The sequence below is a fragment of the Protomyctophum bolini genome (assembly GCF_963924005.1).
Source record: "Protomyctophum bolini genome assembly, chromosome: 20".
NCBI lineage: Eukaryota > Metazoa > Chordata > Actinopteri > Myctophiformes > Myctophidae > Protomyctophum > Protomyctophum bolini.
Genome location: NC_137881.1, coordinates 29,660,587 through 29,672,671, shown reverse-complemented (window position 1 = coordinate 29,672,671; position 12,085 = coordinate 29,660,587). Strand labels below are relative to the sequence as shown.

The 12,085-nt window shown below is 44.8% G+C and overlaps 1 protein-coding gene across 2 annotated transcripts; it reads left to right on the top strand.

The window, feature by feature from the left end:
• Positions 1-3,885: 3,885 nt before the first annotated feature.
• LOC308335761 (low affinity immunoglobulin gamma Fc region receptor II-like) lies at positions 3,886-8,114 on the top strand. Of its 2 annotated transcripts, XM_080792945.1 has the most exons (6): positions 3,886-3,960; positions 5,272-5,553; positions 6,214-6,474; positions 7,194-7,331; positions 7,653-7,703; positions 7,962-8,114. In XM_080792945.1, the coding sequence occupies exons 1-6, from the start codon at positions 3,930-3,932 to the stop codon at positions 8,090-8,092; spliced, it is 894 nt and encodes a 297-aa protein (XP_080649071.1). In that variant the 5' UTR covers positions 3,886-3,929; the 3' UTR covers positions 8,093-8,114. The 2 variants fall into 2 exon arrangements, with proteins under 2 accessions (XP_080649071.1, XP_080649070.1); XM_080792944.1 differs by lacking the exon at positions 3,886-3,960 and having other exon boundaries at positions 5,130-5,553.
• Positions 8,115-12,085: the final 3,971 nt, after the last annotated feature.

The following is a 12,085-nucleotide window of genomic DNA, read 5'->3' as shown; positions in this document are numbered from 1 at the left end:
GACAATGCCAACTCGGTCCCCCACAAATGGGCGACCTCAGGAAACAGTTTGGTTTCCGCGCTGTGTGACGGTCTGTGATGATGGCTATAGATGGCCCTACTCTCAGCTTCCACGCGCCTGACCGGAAGGGACGCCGCTCTACCACGAAAAGGTTCGGAGCTGGCTTCAACCCCTCTGGCGCTGTGTCTACAGGACTGGAATCGTTGTGGTGTTCATCCTTGGGGTTGAACACCACCTCGAAGGGTAACAAACTACAGTTTGCCAGGAGACCTCCCACTTGTGGGAGCGTTCTGTTTTCGCAAGCGAGTGGTCAGTCAGCCGAGGTTCTCCAGGACGAGATAACGTCTCTGCTGGAGAAGAAGGCTATACGTGTGGTGTCTATGGACCAGAGCAACGCCGGGGTTTACTCCCGCTACTTTCTCGTGAAGAAGAAAGGGGGGGGGCATGCGGCCCATTCTAGACCTACGTGCTCTGAACGGCTATTTGAAAGTGTTTCGCTTCAAAATGCTCACGAGCAAGGCTCTGCTGCTCATGATGCGTCGAGGGGACTGGTATACAACTCTCGATCTCAGAGACGCGTATTTCCACATTCCCATCTACCCACCACACAGAAAGTTCCTGCGGTTCGGCTTCAAGGGACAGATATACAAATATCTGGTCCTTCCGTTCGGGCTGTCACTAAGTCCAAGGACTTTTGTGAAGTGTACACAGACGATGTGCTATGTCAACAAGCAAGGGGTCCTACGGTCCACCAAACTGCATGCGTTAGCACACAGGCTGACGCTATGGTGCGACGAGCACCTTCTTTCGGTCAGAGCCTCCCACGTTCCGGGACTCCAGAACACGGGGGCGGATCCGTTATCCAGGGGCCGATACCTCTACGCGGCTTGGTCACTGCACAAGACAGTGGCCAGGCAGATGTGGGGGAGGTTCGGCGAGCCACGAGTGGATCTGTTTGCGTCGGAAGAGAACAGCAAGTGTCCTCTGTTCTTCTTCATAGCAGGGACGGTTCCGCTAGGTTTGGATGCCTTGGCGCACCGTTGGCCCCGGGGCCTTCTTTACGCTTTCCCCCCGCTGTCTCTCATCCTTCCCACACTGGAGAGGGTGAGGACGCAGTGCCTGTCGGTGATCTTAGTGGCCCCAGGATGGGGCTCTTGGAGGTCGGACATTGTCCCTCTCCTGTACGATCGGCCCTGGCAGCTTCCAGTACGCAGGGACCTATTGACTCAGGCGGGGGGCGAGATATTCCACCCGCGGCCGGAAGATCTAGACCTCTGGGCCTGGCCCGTGAAAGGCTGAATCTTGGCGCGGAGGGTCTTCCCCAGAGCGTCATCAACACTATTCAGTGTGCGAGGACGCAGTCGACCAGGGATGCCTATGATTTGAGGTGGCGGTTGTTTGAGGACTGGTGTTCACCAGCTCAAGTGGTGCCTTTTCAAGCGCCAGTGAGGGTCGTTCTGTCGTTCCTCCAGGACCTCTTGGATAAAGGCAGAGCCTTTAGTACTGTCAAGGTGTATCTGGCTGCTGTCTCTGCCTGCCACATCGGTTTTGAGGACAGGACGGTGGGCCAGCTCCCGCTGGTACGCCAGTTCATGAAGGGAGCTAGTCGTCTCCTTCCGGTGACTAAGTCTCTGGTCCCTTCATGGGACCTTGCTTTGGTTCTGGACTCTCTGTCCCGACCACCGTTTGAGCCCTTGGAGGGGTTGAGTATGAAGCTATTGTCGCTGAAGACAGCGTTGTTAATAGCTTTGGTGACCGCTAAGAGGGTCGGTGATATCCATGCGTTGTCCACGAGTGCGGAATGCATGAGGTTTACTGGGGATGCTAGGGTGGTCATGAAGACCAATCCGGCGTTTTTACCTAAGAACCGCCTGGCTACCCCGGTACCGATGGACCTGGTGGCGTTCTGTCCGCCCCCCTTTGCCTCTGAGGAGGAGAAGAGGAGGCATAACCTCTGTCCGGTGAGGGCATTGAGGTTGTATTGGACAAAACTAAGGCGACAAGGAAGACTACACAGCTGTTTGTCTCCTGGGATCCCAAGACTGTGGGACTGCCTATCTCGAAGATTAGGCTTTCCCAGTGGATCGTGGAGGCTATAGAGCGGGCTTACTCTGGTAGGAATATGGTGCCTCCCATAGGGTTGAAGGCGCATTCCACGAGGGGTATGGCGTCATCCTGGGCCCTCTGTAGGGGGGTCTCTGTTCAGGATGTTTGTTCCGCTGCAAGTTGGGCATCGTCTTCCACTTTTGCCACCTTCTATAGGCTGGATGTGACGGCAGCGCCGATGGCGCATGCGGTCCTGAGCGTGGCCTCCAGTTAGTGGAGTGACTTGGCTCCCTGGGGGGACATTGGTCTTCTCCAGGGTGCTGGGCTGGTTGTTCTGTCGGCTCCTCTTAGGCGCTTATGACAGACCTGGGCCAGGTTGGCTTTCCCAAGGAGGGGCAGTAGTCCTTTTGGGGACGTACTGTGGTCCTTGCTCACAGATGGTACGGGCCCTAAGGGTCCAGACTTCGCGATGACAATAAGGGAGTTAATAAAGTCTCCCATAAGTGAGCAGCCTTGCTAAGCTGATTAATATAACTAGGGGTTACGTATGTAACCAAAGTTATATAACAGCGAGCAAGGCTGCTCACTAGGATTCCCTTCTTGTTGCTTGAGAAGAGAACAATTGTTATCGAATGGAGACTAAGGGACGTTGACGCGCTTTATACTAGCGCACCGGTGGGCGGTTCTCAACGTCATCACGTCTCAAAGTCCCAGCCAAAATTGTCTGTGAGTTTATATAATGCTTCTGTGTTTACGCTAGGGGGCGCAAACTCCCATAAGTGAGCAGCCTTGCTCGCTGTTATATAACTTTGGTTACATACGTAACCCCTAGTTTCCTCGTCAAGAATCCACGGGTCCGGCTGCAGTCCTTCCTCTTACCACTAGGGCCCAGCGCTTCAACATTGGAGTGCATAGCTGGCCCCTTGACTGTATGTCACCACGATAAAGGATTTGTCTCGTCTTCTATTCTGGCAGTTGGTCAAACAAGAAATGGTCTATAATCTCTACTAGTGCAGATTATAATCACACACCTATTTGAAATGGAAAGCATATAGGTTTAGACTATAGTTTAGCCATTTGTAAAAGTTATGAATGGTAATTTGCTTGGCTGTAATACAGTACGACAGTACGTGGTCGTAATTTACGGCATGTCATACTCTTTCTTTAGAACACGGATGAAGCTTTTCTTCTTAGTTACTAAAAAGTGAATAATGTTCACCCAATATTGTCAACAGAAAGTCATTTTTAAGTTAAGTAAGGGATATATTCTTTATTACAATAAGTGTTGAATAGCTCTCCTAATCGTGGCTATAGACTAGTACAGTATTTGTTCAGTAACAACAGACGTTTTAGTTCAACTGAGGGCAGCTCTAATAATAATAATAATATTGACCCACTTGCTCCGCAGGGGAAATTCGGTTTTAGCTCATCCCAGCTAATCAGTGGCATGTCCATAAGGAGCGCAGTGAAGTTAGGGGATATATAGGTGTCTTGCTCAAGGACATTTCGACCTGTCATATTTTGCTGTCCAGGCCTGGAATCGACCCCACCCCTAATCAATACAGCTATTGTACGTCTCACTTGTGCATTAAATACTCCTAAACTTGAGCCGTTGGTGTGGTCTCTTACTACTAGTGACTTGTAAGTCTATAGCATCACGTCACATTTGCTACAAAGATGCATTAAAAGTATGAAAATAGTGAAAATAGCAGCTTTTTAAAAGCTCAACCCCTGGCATGTGGGCGTGTGGTTTGGAAGGAGATAAAAATGCTGTGACAGATCCTGTCTGCTCATTCTACACAAGATCACAGGAAGATGTTTTCGGGGTCAGACGCCCCTATAGATGCAGAGCAGCCTGTTATTCTGCTCACTCGACTGTCAACATGGAGGCTGCCGCGTTCTGCACTGTAATGTGTGAGTAACTAGTATGTACGTGTGTGTGTGTGTGTGTGTGTGGGTGGGTGCAGGGGCGCAATAGCCTAGGGGACGCGGGGGACGCGTCCCCTGCCAGCGTCACATTGGTCCCCCCCAGATGAGTTTGGGCCTGGTACGAGACTATAGGTACAGCTGTTGCTTCTTTCGAAAAATATAACGCAACATAGGAACCCCGCTAGTGTTTTTGGTCTTCGTCTGACAGTTTCTGTAGCAGAAAGACCTCTTTTCTGGAGGGGGGGGGGGACAGTCGGTTTGGGGGGGTTCCCGACGGCTGCGCGTAGCTTCCACCTCTGACAGAGGGGAAGCGAGTAAGCGACGCCGTCAGAAACCCCCTCACTCAGGAAGGCCCCCTCACTCAGATCTCAGACGGACCAAATTGCGACAATAACATACAGCCTATGTAAAGAGAAATATAAACAAGACCTTGGCGCAAAACTTCATATTTACCCTGCTCTAATACAACAAAAGTGTGTTCTTACATCCTCCATTTCACATCAGCACTCGTGAGTAAATTTAATTGCCATTATGAAAGTTTTCAGTGACGTTGGACCCACAGGTTGCATTGTCGTCAATAATTAATCTGTCTTTAAAACGTTCTAATGTTAATATAGCATATTGGCATTGTCTGTTGGTGGTCTGGTGGTATGTTATATGGACCATGTAACAACATGGTCAACAGCACTGTTTGCAAATGTAGCTACATTTGTTGGCCACAAAGACAATTTAGACAAAACATGCTGCTGCCTGCTAATGGAGCTTGTATAGATATAGGCTAATTATTTTTCGGGGAAATTGCAGATAGTTTAGCTTCCAGTGACTCAATGATTGAGTCACTGGAACAACCTCTCTGTAGTCCGACCCTAACCATAACCCCACGTTTTGGTGGTTAGACCCCCCCATCCCCCCCTCCCCTAGGGTAGTGGGGGGGGACGGATTTTTCGGCGGCGCCGCTTCGCGGCGCCGCTCTATATCCCCCCCTAGCGTTCGGTCAGTGTTGCGCCTCTGGGTGGGTGCGTGCATGTGTGATTCTTTAGCTATTCAAAAATACTAGGCTACAGGCTGCTATACAAGCTTTTGGAAAAGCTTTGAAAAAGTTTTAATTCAATTGCTATTTTAACTGCATACAAAAATAATGATGAATGTTTGGATTGAATTCATGTTCCAACTGAATTCAATATCGAATGAACACGGTTGTGATTATACAAACTATGTTGGCTTGCGGTCGCGCGAGGTTTTCAGCCCATGCTCACGTTTGTCTTGGTTTGCTCCCCTCAACTCTGTCCCCTGCAGCGACCGTCCTGAGCATCACTCCGCGCAGATCTCAGGTGTTTCGGTATGAATCCCTCAGTCTGAGCTGTGAAGTCCAGGGCAACTACACCCTAAAGAGGAATCTTTCACACAGCGTGGGCATTTCTCAGTGCTCCACAGACTGTGAGTGTCCCACAGACTGGGGACGAAAAAACACGTCGCACTGTGTCATCGAAGACCCGTACCCTGAAGAAGATACGGGAGTGTACTGGTGTGAATCTGGACAGGGAGCATGCAGTAACGCTGTCAACATCACTGTGACTGGTAGGGGTCCATTTCAAAAGCTCATACACAAACTCACTTGTCTAACAGTATACTATAAAGTATAAAGGAGTGGGTGAAATTATTTTGTGTCCTACAACTGCAGTTATAAGGTCAACAATGAGTTAAGACAATGTGCATTACATGTTTAAAGTTTAGTTTAGTTTATTAGTTTGTTTGTTTGTTTGTTTTTCCATACAAAGAAAACCCATTCGTATATATATGTTCATCAGTTTTTGTTCTTTTTCTTAATCTGGTATAGACTGAAGGCCTATTACGTCTACCCTTTTGTCCGTTAACTTAAAATAATAAAAATGAAAATATAGTTCAATAAAAGGTATATGTGCTCTGAAATGCTGAGCAATTTTACTATAGGTCTTATATAAATAGCCACTTACGTGCACATCTTATATGTAGCACTAGCAGCCAGTGCAGCTATTCTAGTTTAGAACTGCACCGTTTCACTTTCACACAGACACTTGCACACAGGGTTATACTATTAATGACGGATTATTAGGATGTCAGACGTATGCATGCTACGTACACACCCTTATTTATTGATACGTGACACTTTTGACTTTGATTCTTCGACATGTTTCTCTTTTCAGTGGAGAAAGATGAGGTTGAGAGACCCAATATATACACTGTTTGTGTTTGTTCTAGAAGGTGATGTGATCCTGGAGAGTCCTGTACTCCCTGTGTCAGAGGGAAGTGATGTCACTCTGCGCTGCTGGTCCAAAGACAAGACAACCGGTGAACCGTCCTCTGACCTCGCAGCTGATTTCTATAAAGACGGATCCCTCGTCAGGACTGAGTCTACAGGACAGATGACCATCCGTAGAGTTTACAAGTCTGATGGAGGATTCTACAAGTGTAACATCTCTGACCTTGGAGAGTCACCGGAGAGCTGGATGGACGTGAGAGGTGAGAAAGCATGCTTTATTTATTTTTCATTTCCCTGTTAAATAAATTAACAGGGGAAATTAGCAATTTGTCATGATGCGATGATATAGTCCTTTCAATATTATATCGATCAATTTTCTAACGTAACTTAAAGCTGTGGTAAGTATAAGTGATTTTCTTTGTTTGGATTAAGATAAATTAATAACGCAGTGAAAGTGTTAAAATCAGTGTTAAATAGCTTCTTTTCTGATAGATAGTATAGCCTATACTAATTGATATATTGACTGTTCAGTAACAGGAGTCTCCATGTCTCTCCAGCTCTTTATTAAACAGAAAATGCATTTTCAACTCGGGATACCAATTAGGATGGAGAACCCTGGAACTTTGATATAAATATATTTTCTGTTCATAGCTGGAGAGAAAGGGGAGAACCTTTCGTTAAATTCTTTATTGTCTTTTTGCTTTATTGTGCTATGTTTTCCTGTTTGGTTTTAACTTGTCGATTGCTTGTTCTGTGTTCTGTTCAGCACCTTGTGACTTTGTCTTGAAAAGGTGCTTTACAAATAAAATGTACATATACTAATTTACTTACTTAAAACCGAACAAACACTCTATGTGGCTATGATTACTATCAGAATATAGGGCTTTAACCTTTATACATTTCTGCACATGGCCGTGTAGCGTGTGTTTGTTTTCAGGCCACACTGTTTTTTTCTCTCTCTCTCTTTGTTATTTTGAAGGAGGTGTGATTGTGAATGCGGAGCCGCCACATATCAATGGCGTGCACGTGCACATTCTACTTCCTGTGTTGGGCGGCGTGGGCCTCTTCTTGCTTGCCTCCCTGTTTTCGTGGTCACGAATATGCCGGAAGGACAGAGGTGAGACTTTCACAATGTAGCTTATGTACTTTCACTCTGACTGCTACTGAAATATGAAACTATATATACCTACTATACCCGGATATATTATTTAAAAGAGTAAATATTTCAGGTGAGCAGGGGCCATGGTGAATTACACTGTGTATACTATACGGGCCATTGTTGCATTCTTCATAATATTTTACGAAACATGTTTGTGTTTTCTTGGTGCCTGTAATGATTGCTTTAGTGACGTTTGTGTCAGGCATTCTTGCATGAAATGTGTTCTAAATGGATTTAATTTATTTGGTTTATTGGTTTATTTATTTGGTTGTATTGAAGGTGGAGGTGAAGTGGACCTCACAGCTCCGGCACAGACCGCCAACCCGACAGGTAAAGACGTTCAACACACATTGGGACAAAACGGTTGGGACAAAACGTTTTTTTTTAAGGTAAACCACACCAATGCAACTCATTGAGTTGCAATGACTTCATTGGTGTGGTGTGGTCTACCTTAAAAAAAAACGTTTTGTTTTGTCCCAACCCGACCCTTTGGGGTGTGGTTTGGGCTTTATAGGTGCTGCTTACCGAGTCCACCAACCAGTTGAGGTCCAATAATTAACAATTTCTTCTTCTTTGTTTTCATCAAAGGAGGGTGGGCGCTGGTCTCTCCTTTGTATTCGCTCCTCATTCAGATGGACAGCCGGGCTGAGGGGGGGCGGGGTGCGGGAGGGGCACATATAGAAGGACGTCTCCTCCAGGGGGTGCTGGAACGCAGGTGAACAGCAGCGTCTCATAATGGTTCTGGAGGTGAGCATCCACACACAGGCACGCAATCAACAGACGAATGACGAAGACATATGATATCGATGGGCTGTATTTTGCGTGTCTTAAGTAACCAGGTCTTATTACTTAACTTGAGACCTGGAGGCGTGATCAATGCCATTTGGCTATTCCGAGTGGCCAAAGAGCATTGACCACGCCTCCAGGTCTTAAGTTAAGTAATAAGACCTGGTATACTTAAGACACGCAAAATACAGCCCCATGATGATGTCATACTCATATATTGACTCTGTCGGGTGGAAACCCCATACTACTGTGTATATGTCCAAAACTGTTACTTCTCAAGATTCAAATTCAAGATTGTATAGCAAAAGTATAGCAGACCTACAAGCTCAGAACAGTGTGTCACTCCCTCCATGAACGAGTCAGTCGTTTCTTTTTACTGATGATTTTATTGAGCTCTCACTCTCAATAGACCAACGTCAAAACTGATGAACACACAATGAATAAACAACGATCAGTACATGAACAAACTTAAAGCACATAAACATAACGAACATGACAATATAATGCATACATGATGAACACATGGATTTACCTCACTGGCTGCATAAGGGGATTGAAGGGAATGGAATGACAGGAAACCCATATGAACAACAACAAACGTCAAACTGTAACAAAAACAAATCGCATCAATTAAGCTCATATACAAATCAAACATACACCTTAAATGTATGTAATGTAAAAAAAAACAAAGAACGTAAAACATTGGTTCAGAAACAAACAAACAAACCTTGGTTAATGACACGCTTCTCTCAAACAATTCATGTCCTTCCGTCTACACGGAGGCTTGACAAACAATGTTGTGAGCCATCGCTGGTTCAACACCAAATAAGGACATGGCACCGGACGTGACGCAATTCCAAATGACCTTTCCCAACATAATGTGAAATAAAACAAAATAATGAACAGCCAAACAGTGGCTCTGCTACTTTTTATGCTTTTGTGTGACACACACTGTAGTATGATCAAGTAGGGCATTCATTTATGAAAAAAGTACACACATATTTGAATATGGACATAAAGAGATGAGGTTGCTGCCCGACGGTAACGATATGTCAATTTCAGGTTGTTGTTGTTGTTGTTGTTGTAATTTTGCCTGCCTATGAATGTACAGTAGTGTACATTTGGTTACTCAGATTAGTCATGAATGTTTACAGCCCAGCCCTTCTACTGTTATTTTTACAATAACTAATCTCTCTCTCTCTCTCTCTCTCTCTCTCTCTCTCTCTCTCTCTCTCTCTCTCTCTCTCACACACACCTGCGTGTGTGCATATATCTCTTACCCTAGATGTAACAGTCCAATCTGTCTATTCCAACAACCAACAAGGACACAACAGAGCTATATATATAGTTACCTATAGCAACAGCAATCATTCCGCTATCGATTTCAGATAATGAAACAGTAAAATGCTTGACACAGCAGTATATGCTGTTCTGAAGGCATGATTATTAGTAATTAAATTGTGGAATTCAATGTTTATCGAATTAACTGTAGCCTGTATACGCATGCTGTCCATAATAAAAGAGACATTTTGAAACAAAGTTTAACCTTTGATTTCAGTGTGCATGAATCCATACATATTACATTTGCCTTTTTTTTAGGGACTGTATAGGAATGACCGTCTTAGTGGCTGGTAGCAGTATTGTACAGACCCATTGTATAGAGTTCAACAGGCATGGTATATTATTTATTCTCCAAAAACACCAATAGAGATAACGTTCAATCATTGTTTCTACATTGGCATGGTTGTATTGTGTGTGTGTGTGTGTGTGTGTGTGTGTGTGTGTGTGTGTGTGTGTGTGTGTGTGTGTGTGTGTGTGTGTATGTGTGTGTGTGTGTGTTACATAATGTAATCACGGGTTTCTCAACCAGGCATTCAACAACCTGCTTTAGAAATATGCCCTCATATCTATGAACTCAAAGTGCACGTGAGTGCCACCCACAGCCACAACCCTAGAGGGAGTTTCCGTGATCTGCCACACACAAACATGGGCTGGAACATTTCTCATTCAATTGATTGGAACAATAATCTCTTAGATGGATTTCATCCTTCAGTTGCTTTAGGACTTGAAGTACCAGTTGTAGCACATTCACCGATGTATTCACACGTTCGTTCCTCTGTTGCCTAACCCATTTAGGCCCGAGATCAGATTCTAAAAATGTCTTCTACATCCTGACGGTTTTCTGAAAAAGCTATGTTTCTATGTCAGTCGTTCTTCTATTTTTCAAAAATAGCAGACCTACAAGCTCATAGCGCGCCACTCGGTGGCGCGCTATGAGCGTGTAGATCTGCTATTTTTCAATAGCTAAAGCATAACATAATGCTAACACCAAAAGGGGTTCCCGCCCCAAAATGGGTTTTTAATAACAGCTGGTGATGATGTGGTGGTTGGTGGGGTGGGTGGGAGAGGCTGTTTATTTATGTACGGTATGTATGTATCTGTATTGTCTGTATCTGTGTACTGTACGTTTTATGTATCTTGTTTGTAGGTTACGGGTCCCCCTCTAAAATGAGACGACGCATCTCAAGGGGCTATGTATCCCTTCAATAAAATATGAAATCTGAAACTCAACCACAGCTGCCACCAAAATTCTGGAATGCCCTGCTGACACCACTGACGATCCATGCACGCACTGATCCATTAAAAGATGTAAATCGCTGCAGGTTTCTTTCAAAACTGACCATCAGGAGACCACAAGGGGAGGTAAATGAAAGGAGGAAGTAATTCACTGCCCCCCCCCCACACACACACACACACACACACACACACACACACACCGTTTCTCCTTTGTACATAATAGTGTTTTGTATTGTCAAGGTCACGTCCTGAGCCCCCCTGTTTGTCCATGAGTTTCCTCTATCTCTCCCAAGTCCTGCTCCTCTGACTCTGATTGCCCTGAGTGACATCACCTGTGGGGACCAGCTGAGCCAGGTTGGGTGATGAGCTCCAGTGACTATTTAAACTCTGCCTTGTGTTTGTTCAGTGCTGGATCTTAAATTAGTGTCAGGTTTTATGTTCAGTGTATCATGTGTAATTTGTGTATGTATTTCTGTTATCCTATGTCATTTCCCTAGTAAAGTCAAGTTTATGTGATCTTCTTGTCCTGCCTTTGTTTGAGTTCTGCACTTGGGTCCTAACACCTGCGAACCGTGAGTGACATGATGACATGTACTATTATGTTTTCTATGCTGTGTTGATGAATATACAGTAGGACCAAAATGGAAACAAGTCCCCGTGGACTTTTTTGAGTTATCCTTTTAGCAAGTCAATTCCATAGACTTGCGGCTGCCACATGACATCATTTCTGAAAGCCAGACATTGTAGGGGGCTAGCATATAGCGCCCCTAAGAAATATCAAGAAAGGGTTCCATTTATTTTTTGGAACGTATAGTTAAGATTGTCTTTGGTAAGAATATTTGATTCTTTCTAATTTGAAAAAGGGACATTCTCTCAGCCATTGTGCCTTTGACATGAAAAGGTTTGAGAACCACTGCTCAGTGGCTCTTATACAGTATAATGCTGCCCCCTGCAGGCAGGCCCGTGTCAATGGATTAAAGTAGATTAGCCTGCTGTTTATGCTTTGATGCAGCATGGGAGCAAATGAAGAAGGTATCAAAATAAGATGGTGTTTTAAACATTATGTTATAATTTAAGCTGTTGAAAAATATCAGATCTACAAGCTGTAGTGGCACGCTACAAGCTTGTAGGTCTGCTATTTTCAGAAAAAACGTGAGAAATGTGGCCCAAATTTGAATATATTCTTTCAGAGCTTTCGTTTTTTAGCTCAAATCTTTGCTTCTGGGTGCAGGTCCCTGCCTGGAGCAACATATTTTCAGATGGGGGTCGGTGGCCAAATACAGACTCACTCATTCTTGAGATAAGGGACAAAACGTTTTTCAAATCAGATTTATTTTATTTTTTAAGAA

What these genes read in the sequence shown, in the direction of transcription:
- LOC308335761 (XM_080792944.1), top strand. Translation starts at nt 5,163, where the DNA reads ATGAACACGGTTGTGATTATACAAACTATGTTGGCTTGCGGTCGCGCG. An exon ending in GAGCTGGATGGACGTGAGAG is followed by an intron (nt 6,475 to 7,193) that starts GTGAGAAAGCAT and finishes GTTATTTTGAAG; the next exon opens with GAGGTGTGATTGTGAATGCG. An exon ending in AATATGCCGGAAGGACAGAG is followed by an intron (nt 7,332 to 7,652) that starts GTGAGACTTTCA and finishes GTTGTATTGAAG; the next exon opens with GTGGAGGTGAAGTGGACCTC.